Source organism: Pelophylax lessonae (assembly GCF_965119305.1).
Source record: "Pelophylax lessonae genome assembly, chromosome: 2".
NCBI lineage: Eukaryota > Metazoa > Chordata > Amphibia > Anura > Ranidae > Pelophylax > Pelophylax lessonae.
In genome coordinates this window covers 565654937-565681690 of record NC_138769.1, presented here as the reverse complement: position 1 = coordinate 565681690, position 26754 = coordinate 565654937, and the positions used below count along the sequence as shown (strand labels likewise).

The following is a 26754-nucleotide window of genomic DNA, read 5'->3' as shown; positions in this document are numbered from 1 at the left end:
TAACCTAGTACTTTCAGGTGTTTTTGTTTGTTTTTTTCAGTAGTTGTGTTTTTTTTTATTATTTTTATTTTGTTTCATTTTGCTGCCAGAAACGGAGCAGACATCACCTAGTGCATCTGCAGATCCTGAAAAGTCAAGTAAAAGGTATATAGAGGTTTTGTTTTTTGAAGTTTAAGCAGGCTTTGCATTTGAGTAGCAATGTTCACTTAATCACTTTAGGAATTCTCTCCCATCTCAAATAAATAACTTCTGTGTCTAAGCCTCATATTGCGAGATTTGAGCTTCTTGCCATTCCCTGAGCTCTTGTCAGAAGGATGGTGAGGTCATCCGCTGTAGTATGAAAGCTGGGAGAAACTAAATGTAAGTGTCTTAACTAACTACCACAACCCCCTCCCCCCTCCAAGGGTTGTTTCTATTTTGCTCATTCTTGGCAGTGGTTTCATATAGTGAATAAGCAATCTTTGCTTGGAACTCTTGAAGTCTGCTTTAAGTTGATTAACATAAATGAAGGGTATCATTTTAGGCATTTTCAATGAAACATTGTTGCATTTTTCCTTTCATAGGGTAAAGGCTAAAAAGAAGAGCCGGCTAGTGGACAGTGATGATGAAGAGCAACCAGAAATAGATGATGGTTTGTTGCTTATTATTGATATTAATATCACAAATGCCTAGACTTACAACATATCTTAAGCTGCTTAATACATAATTCATTAAAAAACAATTAGACAAAGTTAAACTACATGCAGTTTTGTGTGGTAAATACAAGTGATCTCTTGCATGCAAGGTTACTATTGGTGACTGTTAGATGTGTACTGGTGATATAGAAGCTGCACAAAGCTGATCCTTTTATCATGTGACAGGCCTTAAATTAATTTAGGTTTATGTATTTCTCTTTTTGGATGGCATCTCCTCAGCTATCTCAAAAGATGACTGACCATTACATTAAGCAATACAGTGAAACCAGTTAACCAGACAAAGGGTAAATACCTCGAATGCTGGTGACTTTTAAGTTTTAGGATACTGACCTATACTCACGCTTTCTTTACCATACTGATATCTCCTTTCCTTAGGAACTTTTTTAATCATTATTAAATGGCACAAATATTTTTCTCACAAAGTGACAATGTTACAAAATTGGGTTCTGGCATTAAAAAAAGGCAAGGTAAACTCCCACAATGATCACCAAATAATTTTTCATTCTGATTCATTCACAATTGAAGGGAGGACAGGGCTTAGGAGCATTTGTCCCTCTGGTAGTAAAAATAATATATTGGGCTGGTGGCCTTAAATGGAGATGCATTTAAACCTGCAGTCGGTGACAACTGCTGCGCAGTATTTAGCGATCTGCTCTATTTTCTGAACAAATGAAAACAATAGACCTGCGCTTAGTAGGATAATGTATCGAAAAGCAGCAGACACAATTCACTGGTGGTCGAATACTGGCATAAAAACGTACAAAGGTTCAGCGCTAAAAACGAACAGAAAGTCCTTGACAGAAAATTCAACAAAGTCCAATAGGTGTGGGGTCCAAAATAGGAAATCTTGTTCGAGATCCTCCACCAACAGATCTACACACACACGGAGTCTTACATCCAGAGTGGACCTCTACATACAGTGGTCGAATGCACCTGTTACAGAATCCAATCGATCACACAGCAGCACTCTTCCACCTTTAAGCAGATTCCACTTCATATGGCCCTCAATGGATATAACGTTCCACCCAGAGTGGACCTCTACATATAGTGGTCGAATGCACTGGTTTGCAGCAGTGGTCCTCAACCCTGGCCTACAGGGCCCACTAACAGGCCAGGTTTTAAGTATTACCTTGGGGAGATGCAGACTAGAATACTGCAATCACTGAGCAGCAAATGATATCACCTGGGATGTATTTCAGTTATCTTGCAAACCTGGCCTGTTAGTGGGCCCTGTAGGCCAGGGTTGAGGACCACTGGTTTACAGGATCTAATCGATCATACAGCAGCACCCTTAAGCAGATTCCACTTCATATGGCCCTCAATGGATATAATGTTCCAACATAGATAGAAAGACACTTCAGAGTGTAATATGTTCAGTATAAAATGTATTAAAATCTGTATGTAGTGGTCCACTTTGGATGGTAAGCATCAGTGTGTTTACATCTGTCGGTGGAGGATCTCTCACAAGATTTTCTATTTTGGACCCCACACCTATTGGACTCTTTTTTGTTGAATTTCCTGTCAAGGACTTTCTGTTAGTTTTTAGCGATGCACCTTTTATATTTTTATGCTCTTATTTTCTGACCTGCTATCACAACGACCGACAAAGGGAATTCTGTCATTGCCTTCCTTTTGCGGCTTTGAGATGTTATGTGACTAAATTCCAAAAGCTGCATAGGACGTCACTGGTGAAAGAATGCAGAATTGTGAAATGTCTTGTGCTCATTGGTAAATGAAGCTGAATGATAAGGATTGTTTATGATGATGCAATGAAATTTTGAGGATTCTGTTTAGGTGAGCATATATTATTTTCACTGAGCAGCAGTCATGTTGTTCCGCTCTTAAAATACATTAGTTTACAATCCCTTGCATTTAGCATTCGTATGGGAAAATGTTTGTTACAGTAAACCATGTTCTCTAAAGCACCCACCTTTCAACATGACCACCAGTTGCTGAAGCATCATGGCACACTTTGTGTGATTACATTTTTCCATAAGAAATTTTCCCTACCATTAAAAGGCCTCCCAGGCCAGAAGTTCCCAGTACTCCCTTGTCCCATTTATTGATAGTACTTTGAAAAACAATACAATACATGCGTGATTATACATAAATATTCAGCAGTCCTGCTGTTTCCACAGCCAATAGATGATTGGATTACGTGGTGTTAGTGTGCAGCCAAAATTTTTAATGTAACAAGTTTCTGAAGTATTTTACTGAATCATAAATCAGGTGGCATATACACACTGAGCTGACAATGCTGATGAGTATGTGTGTATGTACAATTTTGGAATACAAGGACCTTTTGTTTTTATGCATTCTTCTTGCTGTGTAGAGTGTTGCTCATATTTTGACTTAACATTTCAGCTATTCAAGAACTTGAAGATAATCCTCTTAGCATGTCTTCTGCAACTGATGCCCAGAATGATAGGTAAGGCTGAAATCTGGACCTGAAGAGTTTTACCTTGCCAAACATTTCTGGAAGCCTTTTCCCAAACTGAAAAACATATTATGTGTAGCAGTATTAATTTAAAATGGCAGCAGCTAGAGGAGCAGGAAAACCTATTCTCTTTTAAGAAAAAAAAATCTCAGTAGTGTTCACCAATATCTTTCAGTCAGATTATGTAAATGTATTGTACACGAAAAAAAAAAAAAAAAAACATTTTGTTGTCCATTGAGAGACACAGCTCTTATGACTTTGAAGGATAAGTCAATTCAAAAATGAACGCTAAACCTGCTCTGTGCCACATTCTAAGACTATTCTATCTAACCCTGTAAAGCAAAAATCACTGTACTTACCTTTTTCTACATCTGATCCGCTCCGGTCCCACGCTAATCTTTCAACGGCGGCTTCAGCGTGGAGGCGGGTGCAGGAGAGGCACTCGACAATGGAAGCCCCATAGTAAGTCTATGGGTGATGTCACTTCCCATTCATTTCACAGCCGTTGTTGGTTCTCTCATGCACGTCGCTGAAGACCAGATCGGGTGTAGAAAAGGTAAGTATAGTGATTTTTGCTTTACAGGGTTAGAAAGAATAGTCTTAGAATGTGGTAAAGAGCAGGTTTAGCATTAGTTAGTTTTTGAGTAGACTTTTCCTTTAATTACTTCCCATTTTACACCCTGCAAACCTTCTAGGACCAGAAAAGTTTTTACCTTTCTGCTATGAGCCTGTTTGTTTGGTAATAGCTTTATTACTTAGGATAACCTATTTAACGCATATACAACCCCAATTCAAAAAAAATTGGGACACTGTGAAACCTACGTAAAACCAGAATGCAATGATTTGCAAATCTCATAAACTCATATTTTATTCTCCAATAGAAAAAATATCAAATGTTTACAATGAGAAAATGTACAATTTTTAAGAAAAAAATAATTTATTTTGAAATTGATGGTAGCAACGGGTCTCAAAAAAGTTGGGACAGGGCAACAAAATGTAAACAATTTGGGATAATACCCCAACCTGCGAAAAACTGGATAAACGTAATCTTCTAAATATGGAGCAGCTCTTTTTATGGCTAATTTTTAGCCTAATAGTAAAACCAATTTTTCTTTTTTTTTTTTAATTAACCGTGCTCCCAAAGTGTATAAGGTGCTGTAAAGTGCTTAAACAAATGTAATATCACTTTAAATTATAGTAAAATAAAATAATGAAATAAAATGTTATAAAGGTGCAGTGTCCATATTTTATGTGCTATATTAGAATGTAGTTGTGATTTATTGCACTATGAGAGGAATTTGCTTTTACTTTTCCACATTAATTGGAACGAGGGTCCATTACTGGTAGTTCCTGGTTTTTGATCTTTGCACCTGGTATACAGGACCAAGAAAGAGATATCCCTTGTTTGCTTTGTATGACTACCTGGAATGGGGGTCATCTAATTCTAGTGAGTAGGATGTGTGCTTAAATATTGGTGAAGGAAGACACAGGAATTTCTACTCACTGATGGTGAAAGTTATATGAATATTTATAATTATAAGAAGATTAACGTTTTTAGGAGATTTTTGGTGGTTGCACCTTTGGGCATTGCAGACTATGGACACTGCACCTTTATAACATTTATTTTATTTTTTTTTTTTTCAATTGTATTATATTTAAAGTGATATTACATTTGTATAAGCACTTTACAGCACCTTGTACACTTTGGGAGCACGGGTAATTAAAAAAAAAAAATTAGTTTCACAGGGCAACAAAAAGCTGGCAAAGTAAATGGTGCAAGGAAGAGCTGGAAGAACATTTTGCAACAAATTATGTTAATTGGCAACAGGTCAGTAACAAGATTAGGTATAAAAAGAGCATCTTAAATAGTCAGAGTGTTTTAGAAGTAAAGATAGGCAGAGGTTCAACAATCTGAAAAGCTGCATCTAAAAATTGTCCAACAGTTTCAGAATAATGTTCCTCAACATAAAATTGCGAAGACTTTAAATATATCATCATCTACAGTACATAAAATCATCCAATAATTCAGAGAATCTGGAGAAATCTCTGTGCGCAAGGGACAAGGGCCAAAATGCAATATTGGATGCTCATGATCTTTGGGCCCTCAAGCGGCACTGCATTAAAAACAGGCATGATTCTCTGATGGATATCATTGCATGGGCTTAGAAATAATTCCAAAGATCACTGTCTGTGAACACAAGTCACTGTGCCATCCAAAAATGCAGGTAAAGCTCTACCATGCAAAGAAAAAGCCATATCTGAACATGACCCAGAAACACAGCCGTCTTCTCTAGGCCAAAGCCCATTTAAAATGATCTGTTTCAAAGTGGAAAACTGTTCTGGGGTGAGACAAATCAAAATTTGACATTCCTTTTGGCAACCATGGGTGCCGTGTCTTGACTGAGTCTATAACTCTGATCAGCGGATTACAATCTGCTGATCAGAGTTATTAACCTAAAATGTGACCGCCCCACCCCACCTACAGCATTGCTTGCAGCTAGCAAGGCCCGTACGGACCTAATTTCTCCCCACCTGCCAAAAGCTCATGGTCACTTCAATGACCATGAAATTATAACAAAATTGTTCAGCAGATTCTGCTGAACAATTCTCTTACTCTGAATGAATAAAACAAATTTAAGCAGCGCTAGCAATAAATTAGTGAAAATATAAAATTATGAAATTATGTTAAAACCAATCTATATCATTCAAAAATAATAATATAATGTTAAGTTAACATTAAGTGCATAAAATTACTGCAATAATTATATAAAGTGCATAATAAACTAAAAAATTATTAAATATAATTTTCAAGTGAGAAGATTAAAGTGCATAAATAAATAATTTAGTGAAAAAAGTCCTTATTGATGATCCAATAGGTGCCAAAGTGCCAAGTGAATAAAGGTGCTTATAAGGTGAAGGTGCCCTCTTGGTTCCCCACTCACTGGATTATGATTGTAAAAAAGCCCTTGGTATTATTGCACATTTGCCCAGGATCTGATGTGGGGTTCCTCCGATGTGACCTCCAAGTTGAAATCGTCTCCGATATCACCATTAAAAGAAAAAAGGGCCATACATCGTGAAGTACGTAGGTATTTTTTATTTCCCCAAAAAACGATTCAATACTTACAGGATAAAAAGGTTAAAAAGCATGTATCAAACAAAGCAAGTGGCGCCGCTCGTAGCGTGCGTTCCACATACAGGAAGTTCCCAACCGGAAATGACGTTACGTCCGCAACCGGAAGTGCGTCAACGCGTTTCGCCGTCACACACAGCGTCTTCAAAGGACCTTGTGTGTGACGGCGAAACGCGTTGACGCACTTCCGGTTGCGGACGTAACGTCATTTCCGGTTGGGAACTTCCTGTATGTGGAACGCACGCTACGAGCGGCGCCACTTGCTTTGTTTGATGCATGCTTTTTAACCTTTTTATCCTGTAAGTATTGAATCGTTTTTTGGGGAAATAAAAAATACCTACGTACTTCACGATGTATGGCCCTTTTTTCTTTTAATGGTGATATCGGAGACGATTTCAACTTGGAGGTCACATCGGAGGAACCCCACATCAGATCCTGGGCAAATGTGCAATAATACCAAGGGCTTTTTTACAATCATAATCCGGTGAGTGGGGAACCAAAAGGGCACCTTCACCTTATAAGCACCTTTATTCACTTGGCACTTTGGCACCTATTGGATCATCAATAAGGACTTTTTTCACTAAATTATTTATTTATGTACTTTAATCTTCTCACTTGAAAATTATATTTGATAATTTTTTAGTTTATTATGCACTTTATATAATTATTGCAGTAATTTTATGCACTTAATGTGATTGATACATTATATTATTATTTTTGAATCATATAGATTGGTTTTATCATAATTTCATAATTTTATATTTTCACTAATTTATTGCTAGCGCTGCTTAAATTTGTTTTATTCATTTATTCTAAGAATTTTTCTTAGTGTTTGCAGCAGCTGCACACTTTCACAGTTCATCACTATAATATCACTATTGTGCAGCGCGGGTTTAAATTTGTTTTTTCATTCAATTCTCTTACTCTGATCAGCGGATTACACATTTGTGATATTACATTTGCATAACCTCCCCTCCCAATGCCGCCGCTTCCCTATCCCCAGCCTCTCCACCTCCCACCTCCCGCCACTCCCTGTCACCTAAAACTACTCACCACACCCTCCTTTCCTATCCCATTCTCCCCCCAGCAATAATCCCCCCCCTCCCCCCACTCGATCAGCCAACCCAATCGACCTGCAGCAGCTACCTTTAGAAGCTGGCATCCCTCTTCTGCCGCTCCTGCTGGCTTCAGGTGCTGCTGGAGATTGGGGGGGGTAACAGAATGTTCCCCCCTCGACAGGCCGATTTTCCCCTTGTACCGCCCCCATCCCCCCCAGCAGCTTCTCCTCCCGTTGCCTTTAGCGGCTGACCAGCACTGTGTCTGGCCAGCTATAATGCTGAGGGGGGGGGGGTGCTGGGGCTTGGTACATGTGTTTACCAGCCCCCTCCCTGTAGTGGAGTGGGCCAAGGCAACCACTGCTACCGATGGTTTCTGTGTCCACTGACAGCTCAACTGATCATAGTAAACCAAGAGTTTACTATGTCAGACAGACAGTTTATGAGTGAATAAGGAGTCTCTATACAGACTCCTTATTCCTTCATGTAAAGTGCTGCAGAGAAAGGGACTTTAAGTCCCTTTTTTTGTCTGAAAAAAAGAGATATGGGGGTCTGTTTAGACCTCTGATATCTCACTAAAGTCCCCCCCCCCCCCCCCCCAAAAAAAAAAAAAAAATATATATATATATATACATATAATTGTAAAAAAAATAAAATAAAAACAACATGAAGCAGACTCTGTCACGCAGATTCACCTGCTCAGCAAGGGATCTCTCTGCTGATCCCCGCTGAGCAGGCAGATGACAGGTCCGCTCCGCTGATGCAGAGCGGACACGGACACAGCCCACTGTTCTCTATAGGGCGGTCAGATAGAAACGGACCACCTGTGATCTGCTAGATGGATGGGGAATGGGTTCCCAAACCGTCTGGTTTTACTGAACCGGCTCGGATCCGTTGCAGGCGGTGTAAACACACATGTCCATTTACATCAGCCTCTCCATAGAAAATAATGGGTGGTCCGATTGGGCCTGCTTGAAAAACGGACAGGCAGACCCGATCGGTCTGCTTGGGTGAAAGGAGCCTAAGGCCTTGTTCACACCGGGCATACACAGTGTACTTTTACAGGGATGCACCAGAATAGGATGTTCACACCCATGCGATTCGATTCCTGTCCAAAATCACAGTTCGCACTGTGATCTGCAAACCAATCTGGGGGTGTCATTAACTTTGTATTGACACCCACAGCAGTTCACAGAGGGCAGTGTGAGCTGCCAGCGATTCAGGTGCGATGCTCAAACCCGCACTGGATTTGCAGGATTTCCCGCATCGCACCAGTGTGAACCGAGCCTAAGGAGACTTTTCAAATTCTGAAAGCTGTAAGTGAAAAATGGTAACCTCTGGAATTTTAGAGTAAATTGTTTTTATTTACAGTTTTGCGTACATTCAGTTTTCTAAATTTCACAAAAAGGTGCAATTTAAAATGTACAAATATTTGTTCAAATTTTTGTTATTTATTAACTCAATACAGTTTTAACCTTTATAGTTAGTAGGAATTTTGTACATTTTGCCATGTATGAATTCACAATTAATGATTTGAATATATTTTTAAATATTGGTTTGATAAACATTTCAGTAGCACCTTCTTTTTATTCTACTGGCCATGTGCTTTCAGAAAATATATGGTTTGGGGGTCTTTTATAAACTCTGGAAGCTGTAAGTGAAAAAGGAAAATGTCTAATTTTTTGACAAATGTTTGCATACATCCGACTTTTACTCTTCCTCAAAAGGCGCAATTTAAAGTGTGCAAATATTTTTGTTATTTATTAACTTAAAGTGGAGTTCCACCCTATTTTTATACTTACCTCCATCTTCTCGCTCCGGGTCACCTGAAAAAGAAATGGATAATCGCATATTTTTTTTTTTTTTACTTACCTCGTAGCGAAGAAAATATACTTACCTTACTTCTTCCTCCTTCCTCGGCCACGGCCCGTCGTCACTTCCTGGCTCTGCAATGATTCCTGGGAGCTGGACGTCATAGCTCCCAGGAATCATTGCGCCTGCACCGGCCCCGACGTCAGTTCCGGGTCGCGCGCGTCATCCCCTTCTAAACAGCTTCTGGGCATGCCCAGAAGCTGTGGAGGGATGACGCGCGCGACCCGGAAGTGACGTCGGGGCCGGCGCAGAGCATCGTGGGACCAAAGAAGGCGGAAGAAGACGCCGAAGAGGACGCGCTGGCTTCAAGCTGCCCACATCTGAGATGGCAGCGCTGGACAAGACGTTTGCAAGGTAAGTATTTGTCCTAACAGGTAAGTGCAACCCGGGACAGATCAGAGGCTAGCCATTGTGGAATGCACTAGCCCTGACTGTCCCGGGGGTATTAAAAAAAAAAAAAAAAAAAATCCAGGGTGGAACTCCGCTTTAATAGAGGTTTAGCTTTTATATTTAGAAGAAACTTAGCAGGTATTTTGTAAATGGGCTGTGTTTATATCTGCTAATAATGCTTTTAGTGCATTTTTAGTGAAAATATTGTTTTGCCAAACAATTGCGCAAATATTGCGGGGCCTTAAAAATCAGTAGTGCCTTCCATCTAGTCTACTGGCCCTTTGCTTTCAGAAAATGTATCGTTTACGGGGGTCTTTTAAAAACTCTGAAAGCTGAAAGTGAAAAGTGAAAACCAAAATTTGGTCTTTTACAGTTTTGTGTACGTTCAATTTTCACCATTTTGCAAAAAGGTGCAATTAAAAATTTACAAATATTTGTTAATGAACTAAATACAGGTTAAGCTTTTATATTTAAAAGGAATTTAGCAGGAAATTTGTAAAATTTGCTGTGTTTGTATCTGCTATAAATTATTTTTAGTGTATTTTTAGCGAAAATACTGATTTGGTAAACATCTGCTTAAATATCGTGGGGGCCTTAAAAAAATCAGTAGCACCTTCCTTTTATTCTACTGGTCTATGCTTTCAGAAAATATATGGTTTGGGGGGGTCTTTAACAAACTCTGAAAGCTGTGAGAGAACAATGAAAACCTTCAGATTTTTAGAGAAATTTGGTTATTTACATTTTTGCGTACGTTCAGTTTTCACCATTTTGCAAAAAGGCGTAATTTAAAAACTTCGAATATATATTAACTAAATACAGGTTAAGCTTTCATATTTAGTAGGAATTTGGCAGGAATTTTGTGAAATTTGCTATGTTTACATGTGCTAAAAATAAATTTAGAAATTTTTTAGCATATATATATATATATATATATATATATATATATATATAGTCTTGATAAACATTTGCGCAAATATCGCAGGGTGTTAAAATCAGTAGCACCTTCTTTTTATTCTACAGTCATGTGCCTTAAGAAAATATATGGTTTAGGGGGTCTTAAACTCTGAAAGCTGTAAGGGAACAATGAAAACCTGTAGATTTTTTGAGAAATGTGAAAATTTTCAGATTTTGGGTATGTTAGATTTTCATCATATCGCAAAAAGGCGGAATCTAAAATTTACAAATAGTGGTTATTTATTAACTCGATACAGGTTTGCTTTTATATTTAGCAGGAATTTTGTAAAATGTGCTGTGTTTTTATCTGCTAATAATGATTTTAGTGTTTTTTTAACATTTGCCCAAATAACATTATGTGCTAAAAATCAGTAGCACCTTATTTGTAGTCTAAAGGTCATGTGCTTTTAAAAAATATATGGTTTGGGCGGTCTTTAATAAACTCTGAAAGCTGTAAGGGAAAAATAAAAAAAGCAATGGAAAAATTGCAAAAATTGCCTGGCCATCTAAGTTAAAAAGTGGAGCAAAGGGCCTGGCAGCGAAATGGTTAAACATTTGACATGTTTTCTATTGTGAATAAAATATAAGTTTATGAGATTTGTAAATCAATGCATTCGGTTTTCATGTAGCTTTTACACGGCGTCAGAACTTGTTTGGAATAGGAGGAGTTATAATTTTTTTTTTTTTTCCACTTGCTGACCAACATACATATTAAAACTTTTCTTGTCAGCAAGTGGTTTTTCCGCTCTTCAGGTCGTCTCCTGAACGCACGTTTTTGATTTCTTTTTTTTTTCCCCCTAATATGCCTGCAAACACCTGCAGTATGTGTGCATTGACACATGTGCTAACATAGAGGTGCTTTTAAAAAAGGTGTTTTTGTTTTTTAAGGCCAGTTTATACAGAGAACCACTTTATAGAACAAACCTGATGAAGCTTACAAAGGCTTTTTTTTCCCCCCCAGGCCAAAGCTAGCCACCAAAAGAAGCCGACTGTTAGACAGTGATGATGAGGAAGCAGGAACTGGACATGAAGGTTTGTATAGTCTTACATACTAAACATACTGTTTGGCTCTAGATTCTCATTAATCATTACGTTGTTTATACTTTTTTACCCTATATAGGGGAGGAATCTGTTGGAATTCCAAAATTAGCCTCTGATTCAGAGCCTGAGGATGATGTTCGACCAACTAAGAAAAAAAGGCTACGAATTGAAGACGACGAAGATTAAATCAGTAACAACTCAGGGAGAACATACTTTATATTTTCAAGCTGTTTTCATTTTTTATCAGTGGAATGATATAACCGAAATAACATGGGCTTACTGACAATAACAAACTGTGAGAAGAATCTTCAGAAATGTTAAGCTCTATCCACACTGGGATGAAGTCAGTGGTTTGAATTGTTTATAAAAGTTGGACATTATAGGTTTTAAGCTATTTTCTTGGACTGTGTACACTTATCTCGTAGAAAACATTTCCAGGTTTTTTTAATAATTGACTGTTCTAGGTTAAATATTAAGCATATATAATAAAATTGTGCAGAATAACTTCTGAATCCCTTATTTGTGCATCTGTATTTTGATATGCCTTATTCTGAGCAGATATTTGAAAAATAATGTAAATAGGTGTGCACATTGTTCCTCTTTTGTCTATTGAGAGATACAGGTTTCTAAAAACTACTGGGTTGTATTGCTGTCCACAGGAAGTTTCTTCCCTATGGGCTATAACTCCTACTACATCCACAATGCTCAGTTTTTTGCAAGTGTTCTGAGGAAGGTGGGTGTTTTTTCCAGCTCTTCTAACTTAAAACCTTTTTTAAGTGAATTTCATGGATTCCTCAGTCAACAGCAGCTGGTTAGATCAGACTGACCTGCCAAGTCTCACAATTGTAGTCATTGCTTTTGGTTTTTACCAGCCAGTGTGCTTTTGGATCTTGCTGTGACAGCCCATCCGAGCCTTGAAGTGCCCTCTGGATACCTTGTCTCACATTGTATTGTTTTCCAGCTTCAATCTAATTTGTCACTGTGAAACACTTTGTGTTCAAGTACCTTTGAGTTGTATGCTACAGCATGCAAAGGGTTAAGCTGGTGTACTGATGCTGGTGGCATCTAGCAGTATGGAATATCTTGAATGCACTCTTCACTTTCCTTCTCTCTTAGCGTAGTACAAGGAAGCATCGCTCTGCCGCTTTTGTCTTCGAGAGACATATGGAACACTAACCTGTGTTCGCTGCATTGCCCGCATGCATTGATGCATTTAGAGCTCAACCGGCCAGTGTTGAGCCAGCTATCCAAATTTTTTGTGATTAGACCTAGCCTCCCGCCGGGAGCCAGTTTTGTGCCTTTTGCTATTGCGGTTGCAGTATGTCTAATTGTATTTACAGGGGGGATTGCCAAAGAGACCTGGATAACCCCAGCCTGCCGTCTTCCCTTGGGTCCTGCTCTGCCTGCATTGCTTCCTTTGATAGTGAAAAGGATCACCACAGCTGTAAACCCTTTAATTTGTTTTGGCCTCAGACTTTTCTTCCAAGCACACTCTTTTCTGTCTGAGATTTCCACTCCCTTGGTTCTAACCATGGAATTTTTCCCTTTAACCACTTCCCGCCTTCCCTGTAGGCAAATGACGGCGGGAATGTGGTTGTGTTATCCTGACCGGACGTCATATGACGTCGGCAGGATAACACAGCTCTGGGCGCCCCCTGGGGGCGCGCAGAGCGGCGATCGGTGATGCGAGGTGTCAGTCTGACGCCCTGCATCTCCGATCTCGGTAAAGAGGCTACTGACGTAGCTCTTTACCATGTGATCAGCCGTGTCCAATCACGGCTGGTCACATCGTAAACAGGAACAGCCATTGATCGGCTTTCCTTAGTTCGTGCCTGACAGGCACGAGTAAAGGAGCGCCGATCAGCGGCTCCCCTGACAGGGGGGGGGGGTCGACACTGGTAATCAGATCATTGATTACCAGTGCAGACCCTCGGGGGGGGGGGGGATGCCACTAGATCCACCAGGGATGCCCACTATGACCCCAGGGATGCCCACTATGACCCCAGGGATGCCCACTATGGCCACCAGGGATGGCAATCAGGGCTCAGGGAGCCCCCCATTGCCCTCCCCATCAGTGCTGCCCACCAGTGTCCTCCCTGTCAGTGCTGCCCACAAGTGCCCATCATTGCCATCCTTTAGTGTCGCCCACCAGTGCCCATTATTGCCCACCAGTGCCGCCTATCAGTGCCCATTAGTGCCCATCAGTGCCGCCCGTCAGTACCGATCAGTGCCGCCCACCAGTGCCGCCTATCAGTGCCCATTAGTGCCCGTCAGTGCCACCTATCAGTGCCCGTCAGTGCCACCTATCAGTGTCCATCAATGCCGCCTATCAGTGCCCAGCAGTGCCGCCTATCAGTGCCCACCAATGCTGCATATCTGTGCTACCTATCAGTGCCACATATCAGTGCCTCTCAGTGCCGCCTATCAGTGCCACCCCATCAGTGCCTCCTCATCAATGCCTGTCAGTGCAGTCTCATCAGTGCTCATCAGTGCAGGAAAAAACATTTATTTACAAAATTGTATAACATAAACAAAAAAAATTTTTTTTTTTCAAACTTTTCGGTCTTTTTTTATTTGTTTAGCAAAAAGGAAAAAACCCACAGGTGATCAAATACCACCAAAAGAAATCTCTATTTGTGGGGGGAAAATGACATAAATTTGGTGTAGGTACAGTGTTGCATGACCGCGCAATTGTCATTCAAAATGCAACAGCACTAAAAGGGGAAAATTGGCCTGGGCAGGAAGGGAGGGAAGTGCCCTGTATTAAAGTGGTTAATTATGGAGTGGTTTAAATTTCCCAGTGTACTCAGCCGGAGGCAAATCCCATCTGTAGAGGTTGCAAAGTGGCAAGCCGCACCCTCTTCTTCTAAATCTGAGCTAGACTTGCCTGCAAAGCTGGTTGCTGCTAATTAATCTGTGGTTGCTGTAAATGTACTTTTCTCTATCGTTCATTGACAGACACAGCTCCAAATATGCTTGACCATTGGGTTATGCTGCCCCCTACAGGAGTAGGACACTAGGCAGGAAAAAACTTTACCATGCCTATGGGGCAGTCCCTGCAGGCATAACCCCACACATTCTGCTATAGCCCTCAGTTTGTTTCTGCCTAGTTTAGGAGTAGGACCTAGTTCCCTGCTGGGACTTCGGTCTTAGCTGTTTTTTTTTTTTTTTGGGAACCTTTTTGTAAGACTTTATTTTTTAGTTAGTGTCCCTGAGAGAACTACAAGCAACAGCCGGCTGGGTTTCGGACTGGATATACTAGATCCTTAAGGTCTCCCAGCCTGGCCAGTGAGCGTGAGCAGGTTATAGTCCAGCACTAGGCCTCGACACGACAGAGCCCCGACGGACGGGGGATGGCCCACGAGTGAAACACTTCGCCAGGACGCACACGACCTGGGATTCCCTGAGTCACAGCGTACCCCCTGGCCATCAGCACTCCCACCCCGGATGGAGAGGTAGTCTATTCAGAGTGGCACCCACCTAATGCCGTGGTATGGTGAGTAAGTGTCCCCCCAATTCTTGGGTGGACGTGGGCCCCCTCCCAAGGAAATTTGGACCCTTGGGTATCCCTCAGCTCTCCTGGCCTCTCGGTGATACCAAGTCCCCCTTCGGCTGTCCCCTCCCCCCCAAGTAGGTTCCTACCTATGGGGGTCTGATGTATTGCAGCCGCTGTGGTGGTTCTGCGGGGGGGGGGGGGTGTTTTGTCCTGGTGGGATCTCCTCCTGGGGACCCCCCGATGCCTCTGATGACCCCCCTGGTGGGTCCTGGAGACCGCATGGTGCACCGTGGGGGCTGCCATTTTTTGTAGTTTTCTGCTCTGCATCAATGTAAAAAGTCTCTCATTGAAATTCATGGGGGGCTAAAAGTTGACTTGGAAACGGAGCAGCTCTCACTGGGCCTGATGGAGCTAACAAACCAAATGGTTCAAGCCCTGCTGTGTATATGTGATGCGGCGCTGAATGCGGCTTCACTGGTAGCCAGAGTGTCTGTGGTGGGGATTGCTATTGGACGCATGGTGTGGCTGAAATGCTGGTCTGTAGACCAGACTTCTATAAAGGCTCTTTCTGACCTTCCCTTTACGGGGGACAGGTTGTTTGGTCAACTCATCCAGGAAGGATCCAAAGTCCTTATGGGTGGGAAGAGTACTCTTCTACCCCAATCCACCTAGGTCAAGGCACTGCGTAATAGATGGGGGCCTTCATTTACTGCCAGTAACAAAAAGAATAGCAAAAGGAGCTATGCAAAAGTAGGGAAGAAACCCAGGCGGTATTAGGCATAACAAATTAATTACTTTATTGAAAGAAGTATAAAAAATTGACACATGTATCGGCAATTAGTCACAACAAGGACATACAAACAATTAATAAAATACCCCAGGTGGTGTACCAGGTTAATGAAAGATAGCGGGCTAGTTATCTGACACTAATAAACATGTGAACAACCATACATAGCTGATAAGGTAAGGTGAAAAAATGCAGTATGGATCGGTATATGTCAAACGGCTTCAGAGCAGTGAGTAATATACTCCCAAATTTCATTACTCATGTTTAGGTGAATCCCCTGGGTTCCTGCATACTGCCTTCTCCCTCACTCACCAGCGGTAAGAACATTAAATGAACTGTACTATGCACCTTATTCATGTGGAAGTTATATCTGCCTAGTTAGAAGCAACAGTGTGGAGGAATTGCAGCAGCACCTGATCGTGATAGCATATAACACGTTTGACCCTGGGATGGATTTCTAAACGGGATGGTCCTTCATCTGCTATATTTCCATTTGAACTGCATTATCTTGCCCACGTTGTTTGCTTGCAGGATAAGCCTCATATTTTGGTGCTTATATCTACACTTCTTGGTGGGAATAATCCAGCTTTCCTTTTGTGGGACTTAGTGGACTGCATTTATTAGTGTTCCACATATACATCAGCTGTTCCCCTTTGGGGTGGATCACTAACCCGGATGATCTGCATTGATCTCTACATTTCCAATTTCTGGACTGCCTTTCCCATCCCACTTCATTACCCAAGATGTTTATTGGATTTCAGCACCTCCACAATGTTCTAACACCGCTAATTTGACATATACCGATCCTTGCATTTACCTGACTTTGCTGATCGGATCGGCTGCTGGTTATGTGAATTCACTTGTGAGTTTTCTTTCAAATGATGGTGACGCCACCTAGTGGCCAAATTTAGTATAGATCCATACTGCATTTTTTCCCCTTACATCCAGCCTTATCAGCTAAGTATGGTTGTTTACATGTTTATTAGTGTCAGATAACCTGGTACACCACATGGGGTATTTTATTAATTGTTTGTATGTCCTTGTTGTGACTAATTGCCGATACATGTGTCAATTTCTTATACTTTTTTCAATAAAGTAATTCATTTTTTAAGCCTAATACCGCCTGGGTTTCTTCCCTACTTTTGCATAGCTCCTGTTGCTATTCTTTTTGTTACTGGTAACTCAATTTTGGGAATCTCACACCCCCACCCTTTGTGTAGGGGTGAGAAGGTGAGGCTATTATTCCCCTGCGATATCCCAGTTTTACTGTTTTTTGCCTTCATTTACTGCTCATAGACGGCCCTTTCGTACCTCCAGGTCGCAGGAGAAAGGAACTAAGCCATTCAGGTCTTCTGGGGGTTCCATGTAGACATGGTCGGGTAAGTCGAGAACCGGCCAATTTGGATCTGCGGACAAATACTCGTCTGCATGAAGGGACACCCTCACCCGTTTCTGGGGTGGGGGGGACGTCTTCGCTTCTTTTCAGTACCATGGACTTCCTTGATTCAGGACAAATGGGTCCACAAACTTATCCAATCGGGTTACAAGATCAAATTCCAGTCTCGACCATCAGACATGTTCTTCCTGTACAATCTATGCCTATCTCCAGACCGGTTAAGGGATCTAAGAGAAGCGGTACAAGATCTGCTGTCGCAAGGGGTGATTGTGCCGGTTCATTCTCGGCAACACTCTCAGGGGTTCTATTCAAACCTGTTTACTGTGCCCAGGTAAAAAGGAAAAGTACGTCCAATCCTGGACCCAAGGCTCTGAACCGCTTTGTGCAGGTACAGAAGTTTTGAATGTAGTCCATTCGCACGGTAGTGGCGTCTCTACACCAAGGAGACTTTTTGGCATCCAAAGATATCAAGGATACATATCTACACATCCCTATTTATGCTGGACACTAGCGTTTTCTTTGCTTCAGTGTAGAAGAGCATTATCAATTTGTGGCGTTACCCTTTGGTCTCGCCTCCGCCCCCAGGGTCTTCACCAATGTGTTGGCTCTGATGTTTGCATTACTGCGACAACGGGGGATTGCGATACTGGGGTACCTGGATGATCTCCTATTAAGAGCAGACTCACATTCAGCCCTGTTGAGCGACTTGACAATTACTGTACGGACTCTACAAGAGTTCAGATGGAACATCAATTTAAAAAAATCTGCCCTGGTACCATCCTTAAGACTGGATCATCTGGGCCTGACTCTTGACTCCGCTTCCGCAAGGGTTTTTCTTCCCACAAGCTGCAACAGTTGAAGGGGGCGATTAGTTTGCTGTTAGCCAGCAATCTGTCCTCTCTGCAGACTTGCATGCGGGCCTTGGGTCTGATGGTGTCAACCTTTGAGGCAGTTCTGTTTGCTCAGTTCCACACGAGACCCTTACAAAGGGAGATTCTTGTCAAATGGAACAAACATCCAAAGTCCTTAGAAACTGTGATTCGGTTGAGTCACAACACAAGGACTGCCCTATTATGGTGGCTTCACTCGTTAGCACTACGCCAGGGCAAGTCCTCCCTTCCACTGTATTGGACTGTGGTAACCACAGAAGCCAGCCTGTCCGGCTGGGGAGGAGTGCTGGGGAAGCTCTGTGTCCAAGGGTCCTGGACAGTAGAAGAGTCCAGACTTGCGAACAATATTCTGGAACTCAGAGCAATAAAGCTTTGCCTGAGTCACTGAACAACTCGTTTACAGGGTTGTCCAATCCGGATTCAGTCGGACAATGCCACGGCTGTGGCTTACATCAATCATCAAGGGGGCACCAAGAGTGTCCTGGCGACCCTGGAATGGGCAGAAAAGTTTGTTCCAGCCCTTTCTGCAGTGCACATACCTGGTGTGGAAAACTGTCAGGCGGATTACCTAAGTCGTCAGATGTTGAATCAGGGGGAGTGGTCCCTGCACATGGAGGTGTATCATCTCCTGTGTGTCTGGTGGGGGACGCCTGATGTCGACCTGTTTGCTTCTCGACTCAACAAGAAGGTTCAGAGGTTTGTAGCCAGGTCAAGGGATCCATCCTCTGGCTGATGCCACAGACGCACTGGTGGCTCCTTGGGGTCAGTATCGACTGATCCATGCGTTCCCTCTGCTGAAACTCCTGCTGAGGCTTCTGCGCAGAATAGAGGTGGAAGTGATTCCGGTCATTCTGGTGGCCCCAGACTGGCCTCGACGGTCTTGGTGCGCAGATCTGGTAAGGTTGGTCGCCGGTGCTCCTTTGGAGACTTCCTCTCAGGGAAGATCTGCTGTCTCAAGGGCCGATATTCCATCCTGCTTTACAGTCGCTGGCTTTAACGGCGTGGCTGTTAAAAGCCAGGTATTGAAGGATAGCGATCTTTCTGATTCTGTGATTCCTACACTGTTGAAGGCTAGGAAGTCTACTTCCAGGAAGATCTATCATTGTACATGAAAATCATACATCTCATGGTGTGAATTGCTGAAGGTGCATCCTCGCCTGTTTAAGAAGGCTAGGATTTTTTCCTTCCTTCAAAAAGGGGTTAAACAGCCGTTGGCTTTGGGCACTATCAAAGAACAAGTGTCGGCTTTAGCTGTGTTTTTCCAACGTCCTTTAGCTACGCATGCCTTGATTCACGCTTTTATACAAGGCGTTCGCCATATGGCTCCTCCGAGGCGATCCTTGTTACCTCCGTGGGAATCTTAATTTGGTATTGTCTGTTCTTCAAAAACCTCCTTTTGAGAACATTAGGGAGATCCCTCTGCTTACTGTCTCAGAAGGTCTTGAACAGTGTTGGTGCCTCAGGCCAAGGGGGGTGGGACTTTATGGGCTTAGTAAGACAATTGTGTAAAAAATATTGAACAATTTATTGAAAATAAAACATAAAGTCGTTGTAACAACACTTAATCATGTGTATGGGTTACAGACCCATAAGTGATGGTGAATTAGGTAAGAAAGAGGTGACAAGGTGATGTGGTGACAATTGTAAATATGTCTCTCTGTTAGTCCGTGCTTGTGGATACAGCATGGGGTCTGCAGGGAGAGTATATCTTTGAGTTTCCTATGCGTTTTGGCATATACAATACATTGCCTTTGTCAAGGAAAGTTTGTCCACCATATTTGAAAAATATAGTAGGTAAACTATCAAAATATATTATGCTTCCTGTGCATGGTTTCCATTGGTTGCATAATTAAATACATACTTGTAACATATGTGTCTGATCCTGGAGCCCTGCGTCCGATCTTTTAAGTTAATCACACAGGAATTGGTGAGGATATATCGCTGCTGTGGTGTGTAATATAGTGATTATGTTAGGTAGTTGCTTAGACCTTGGACATTCACACCCAGTTCTAACTGTCTCAGAAGGTTGCCTTTTTGGTGGCTATTACTTCTGCCCGCAGAGTATCTGAATTGGCGTCGCTGTCCTGCCGTTCACCTTATCTGGTGGTCCACAGAGATAAAGTGGTACTTCGACCTAATCAGTCATTCCTTCCTAAGTTGGTTTCTGATTTTCATCTGAATGAAGACATTGTGCTGCCTTCACTCTGTCCTAAGCCCAAGCATCCCAAGGATATTGCTTTGCATTCTTTGAATGTGGTTCGGGCAATTAGAGTTTACCTGGCGGCTACTGAATCTTTCAGGAAATCAGACTCTCTCTTTGTCCTCACCGAAGGACCTCAAAAAGGTTTGGCTGCGACCATATCCAGATGGATCAGGCAGACAGTGGTTCAGGCTTATTCACTGAAGGGTCAGGTTCCACGTTTCCCTGTGAAGGCACATTCTACTAGGGCATTGAGTGCCTCTTGGGCCTTTTGTCATCAGGCGTCAGTGATGCATGTTTGCAAGGTGACAACTTTGGTTGTCGGTGCACACGTTCACAGAATTCTACAAGGTAGATGTGTTGGCATCCTCGGATGCCCCTTTTGGCTGCAAGGTTTGGCATCAGTCTAAAAGAGAAGCTTTTCTCTTTGAGGGTGTATTTTGTTTTTAGGTGAGCTCCAGTTGTTCCCGGTTGAGCTCCATGTTACCTGGTTGGCGAAGTTTAACCTTTGGGAAATTACGTTCTTTTTTTGCGTTGTTTTTCCTACCCCCCATGCAAATACTGCTTTGGGACGTCACAATGGTCAAGAAGATATGGAGCTGCGTCTGTCAATGAACGATAGAGAACTGGATTTTTGACTTACCGTAAAATCCTTTTCTCTGAAGTTTATGACAGATGCCCCATCCCATTATGAGTGGGATGGGTTTTTTTCTTCTAAATACTGCTTGCAACAAAACTGAGGGCTTTAGCAGAGTGTGTGGGTGTATGCCTGCAGGGACTGCCCTGTAGGCGTGATAGTTTTTTCCTGCCTAGTGTCCTACTCTTGTAGTGGGCAGCATAATCCAATGGTCAAGAAGATATGGAGCTGTGTCTGTCAATGAAATTCAGAGAAAAGGATTTTACGGTAAGTCAAAGTACCATAAATTAGCATCATGCAAAAAACTGTACATTTTATTGTACAACCTACTAAAACTCAAACCGTAAAACCTAAAAAAGAATTCATCATTAAGTAGTTATATCAAAATTATAGGACAATGTGTTTTTTTTTTTTTTCCAATTCTTTATTTTCGTCACAAGGCAACGATACAGCATGTATCAGAGCTAACATGTCCAGTCAAATTTTCAACCATGTTCCAATATAGTCAAATTGCAATACAACACATTGTCTAACAGAGCAGTGAAATCCCAACTAAGAGGGTGGTAAATGGTACATGCCAAGTTACCCCAGGAGACTAGGCGGTCGGTTGTCTCTGTACCTTGTGTTTTGTAGAGAGAGAGGGGAAAGCGAAACTGGGTAAGAGAATAACAGTAGAAAGAAAAAAAAAGGGGGGGGGAGGTGGAAGTACAGGGATGAATAGAGCATGCATTCTCCCCCGAATCGGCAAGCCAGCAAAGCAACTTCCATATGCCACAGCATGACCATATTTTAATATTGATGTAATAGCTATTTGATAATGGATATTTTATGTTTTCCTGTATGGCGTAGGATGTACAATAAATATTATAGTTTTTAACAGCATACGTTCATATACTTTGAGTGCCTTAAGGTTTTTACAGTGATTTATGTTTGTTCTTGTTCTGGACTGACCATCAGCACCGACTCAGACAAAGCCTAGGCATATGTTGACCAAAGATGGACAAGAAGCCTGGCTGTGGCAAGGCAAGTCGAGCTCATCGTGACTTCTCCACTGTGTACATTCCTGGTATGGAAATTTGTCAGACAGTTTTTCTTGGTCTACCCTATACCCAGAAGGGTGATCTCCAAACCAGGATGTGTTCCAGGACTGTTGTCTTTGGGGAACTCCAGACATGGATTTCCTAATATCTCTGTTAAACCATAAACTGGACAGGTTTGTTTCCGCATCCGGGGATCCACTAGTGAACACAGTGGATGCATGAGTGGTTCTGAGATTATTGCAGTCTTATCTTTCATCAATTTGAAGGGCATTTTGGTGGTTCCTGTAGCCCTGTATTGGCACAGGACAGTGTGGTATGTCAACCTGGTGAAGTTACAAGCGGACATGTTGTGGGCTTGCAGATTTTTATCTTCCACCTGCTTCTCAGTCACTGGCTTTAAGGACATTATTGAGGCTCAGATGCTAAGAGACAGAGGCATTGCAAAGTCTGCCATTCCTATCGTGCTGACACCACCCAAGCCCATTTTCTGCAAGGTGTATAATCAGACATAGAAGGCATATTTGGTGTTGCGAGTCCAGCAACTTCCACCCCAGACACTGGTGTCTCACTACTTACTTGAAGTTCCCCCCCCCCCCCCCCCCCAGTGGATCACACATGTGGCTCCCCCTGTCAAACCCTCTCTGACTTTGTGGGATTTGGACATAGTCCTGTTATTCAAAGCCCCCCCCTTGAACCAATCAGGGTCAATGTTCAACAGGTTCTAACAAGTATAGGGTCATCTTGAGACCCAGGTATTCTTTCCTTCCAAAGGTAATCTTGTCATTTTGCTTTGATGAGAAATTGTCCTGTCCTCGTGTCTGAGCTGAAGGTGTGTACTTTTCAGCCAGAGCCTTGTTAAGACCGATTCCCTCTTTGTCATCACAGAAGGTCCTAAGAAAGGATCTTGGGCTTTTTACACATTTTCTTAATGGATTCATTAGACCAATGTCCAAACTTATGGTCTATAGGACAGGGTTTCCCCTTTTCTATGAAGGTTCACCCCACTAGGGTTTTGAGCGCCTCTTAAGCTTTTTAGCATTAGGCCTCTGTTTTTCAGATCTGTAAGGTTAAGAATTGGTCTTCTGTTCACACATTCTCAAAGTTTTTTTTTTTTTTTTTTTACTAAGTGGATGTCTCTGTCTCTGCCTCTGCTGAGGACTACTTAGGATACAATAGTGATGCAGGTGGCTCATGGAGTTGCCACGGTATTTTTTTTTTTTTTTTTGGGGGGGGGGGGGGGGTGGAGCTTTTAGCCTTTGTGCTTTGTTGCTTTCCTTTCTGCTGGACTGTTTTTGGACATCCCAGTTTCAGAATCCTGTGCCCCTTAAAGTGTGATAGAGGAAAAAAAAAAAAAAATGTTTGTACTTACCATAAAATCTGTTTCTTGAAGTCCTTTTAGGGACATAAGTCCTAACCTTCTTGTGCTTATGGCTATTGCTCTTGGTACTGATTGCTACAAACTGACGCACACTAATAATTATATTATAGGGGGAGTTATAGCCCATAATGGTGGCCTACAATTTTTTTTTTTTTCCTTGTTCGCATCCAGTCCTCTTGGAAGTGTCAATATAACAGCTGTTTCAGAATCCTGTGTCCCTCAATGAAGAAAAAATTTTACGGTAAGTACAAAATTTGAATTTTCTTAACTCAATTTAGACTGTCATACTATAGCAAGTAGCTGCTGCTTTTTCTCTAAAATCCAAATACGGCTGTACTGCGCATTCGCTCATTTATACAGACTCTTTAGGGACAGTAAAGTATTTACTGTGACCTGCATATAGCTTTCGCTGTCCAGGTCTTTAGTGGGTCTTGATTGTTTACAGGGAATTCTTCCTTTTATAGTTTAGGAATAATTTAGAATTGTATCGTTACCAGAGGGTTTAAAACTATTTAACTATTAACGTTTAAAAGAGGTATACTGTGTATAGTCAAAGCATACAGGTTTTTATATATTTTTATAACATCAACATTGTAATAGCAATACAAACAATAGTTATTATTTACAATACAATATAAGCGTACTTGAAAAAATCTCCTTTCATATTTTGAGAGCTGCTTATCTGCTGGCCATCTTTTTCCACAACTGCCTTTGTTTCTTGCTTGCTTTGCAGCTTCTTGTCTGCGGTTTACTTTTTATTTCTAAGAACTACATACAGTATCTCACAAAAGTGAGTACACCCCTTACATTTTTGTGAATAGTTTATTATATCTTTTCTTGTGACACTAAAGAAATGACACTTTGCTACAATGTAAAGTAGTGAGTGTACAGCTTGCATAACTGTAAATTTGCTGTCCCCTCAAAATAACTCAACACACAGCCATTCATGTCTAAACCATTGGCAACAAAAGTGAGTACACCCCTAAGTGAAAATGTTTAAATTGGGCCCAAAGTGTCAATATTTTGTGTGGCCACCATTATTTTCCAGCACTGCCTTAACCCTCTTGGGCATGGAGTTCACCAAAGCTTCGCAGGTTGCCACTGAAGTCCTCTTCCACTCCTCCATGACGACCTCACCGAGCTGGTGGATGTTAGAAACCTTGCGCTCCTCCGCCTTCCTTTTGAGGATGCCCCACAGATACTCAATAGGGTTTAGGTCTGGATATATGCTTGGCCAGTCTATCACCTTTACGCTCTGCTTCTTTAGCAAGGCAGTGGTCATCTTGGATGTGTGTTTGGGGTCATTATCATGTTGGAATACTGCCCTGCGACCCAGTCTCCGAAGGGAGGGGATCATGCTCTGCTTCAGTATCTCACAGTACATGTTGGCATTCATGGTTTCCACAATGAACTGTAGCTCCCCAGTGCCTGCAGCACTCATGGAGCCCCAGACCATAACATTACCACCACCATGCTTGACTGTAGGCAAGACACACTTGTCTTTGTACTCCTCACCTGGTTGCCGCCACACATCCTTGACACCATCTGAACCAAATAATTTTATCTTGGTTTCATCAGACCACAGGTCATGGTTCCAGTAATCTATGTCCTTAGCCTGCTTGTCTTCAGCAAACTGTTTGAGGGCTTTCTTGTGCATCATCTTTAGAAGAGTCTTCCTTCTGGGACGACAGCCATGCGGACCAATTTGATGCAGTGTGCGGCATATGTCTGAGCACTGACAGGCTGACCCCCCCACCCCTTCAACCTCTGCAGCAATGCTGGCAGCACTCATACGTCTATTTCCCAAAGACAACCTCCGGATATGATGCTGAGCAAGTGCACTCAACGTCTGTGGTCGACCATGGCAAAGCCTATTCTGAGTGGAACCTGTCCTGGTAAAGTGCTGTATGGTCTTGGTCACCATGCTGCAGCTCAGTTTTAGGGTCTTGGCAATCTTCTTATGGCCTAGGGCCATCTTTATGTAGAGAAACAATTATTTTTTTTTTTTTTTCAGATCCTCAGAGTTCTTTTCCATGAGGTGCCATGTTGAACCTACAGTGACCAGTATGAAAGAGTGAGAGCGATGACACCAAATTTAACATACCTGCTCCCCATTCACACCTGAGACCTTGTAACACTTAACGAGTCACATGACACCGGGAAGGGAAAATGGCTAATGAGGCCCGATTTGGGCATTTTGACTTAGGGGTGTATGCTTGTTGCAATCGGTTTAGACATTAATGGCTGTGTTGTTATTTTGAGGGGACAGCAAATTTACACTGTTATACAAGCTGTACACTCACTACATTGTAGCAAAGTGTTATTTCTTCAGTGTTTTCACATGAAAAGATATAATAAAATATTCATGAAAATGTGAGGGGTGTACTCACTTTTGTGAGATACTGTGTCATGCCTGTACTGCCTGTTCCTCCTGAAACTCCTCTTCTCAGCTCCTCTGTAGTTCCGAAGGCAAGCTCTGTGAAGTCGGTGACCCAACAGAATTCAAGAAAGTAAATGAGTAGGGATCTTCTCAAAGTATGTTTACAAACTTCAGGATCGTTCAGGTTAATAGTAGTAGGCTAGCCAAATTGAAAACCTGAAATTCAATGCAGAAGTAAATATAATGATTTTAAACCATCGCCAGTGTTTTATTGGGCCTTTTGCCCACCTGCAGTTGGACTGGGTTTGGAAATGGGCAAGAAAGGAAATTGATTTTTATACTCCTAAAATCCTTTCTTGGTGTCCCAAAAGGGACACAGGTCCTACCTTCTGCATTTATGAACATGCTCTCGGCAATGCTTGCTGCAAATCTGAAGTAGGTTGATGTTAAGAGTGGTTATCCAGTGCTGGCCTACAGTTGTTCTGTTTGCCTGTGTCCAATGCTCTTGTAGGCGGCAGTATAGCTGGAAGGTGTATGACTTCCTGTGTCTCTTAATGGGCTCCAAAGAAAGGATTTTACGGGGAGTACAACAATTCTGTTTTTGTTCTGGCCGCACAATTTCAAAGCTAAGCTTGGCTAACTGCCGTCTTTGTCTAAGGCGCATGCCGGAGCAGCCTGTAAGGTCATACTTGTACAGAGGAATGGCAGTTGACACTAAACTGAGTTCCAAACCAGAATTGGTTGTGCTGCGTTTGAAAAAAGTTAAACTAACATTAGGGGAGCCAACAAAGCAGAATCTTTTGGCTAAGAAAGGTAATACACCTTATGCTATCTTCTCTTAGGCAAGACGTATAAAGATCCTTTAACACCATATTGCACTTAAAAACTCACTGCAACACATCACAAATGCATGCGCGGTGTTGTGCATTCAACATGCATTTTTTTGTGCATTGCGTTTACATGCGCGTCGGCA

At 42.0% G+C, this 26754-nt stretch overlaps 1 protein-coding gene across 1 annotated transcript in view; it reads left to right on the top strand.

Annotated features, from left to right (window-relative positions):
* TIMELESS (timeless circadian regulator) overlaps positions 1-11986 on the top strand; it is a 135122-nt gene extending 123136 nt beyond the window's left edge. The window contains exons 27-31 of the mRNA XM_082247164.1: positions 90-144; positions 564-631; positions 3060-3123; positions 11498-11568; positions 11657-11986. Coding sequence (XP_082103290.1) covers positions 90-144; positions 564-631; positions 3060-3123; positions 11498-11568; positions 11657-11763 — 365 coding nt within the window. The 3' untranslated portion in view covers positions 11764-11986. The remainder of the gene's footprint in view (positions 1-89; positions 145-563; positions 632-3059; positions 3124-11497; positions 11569-11656) is intronic.
* Positions 11987-26754: the final 14768 nt, after the last annotated feature.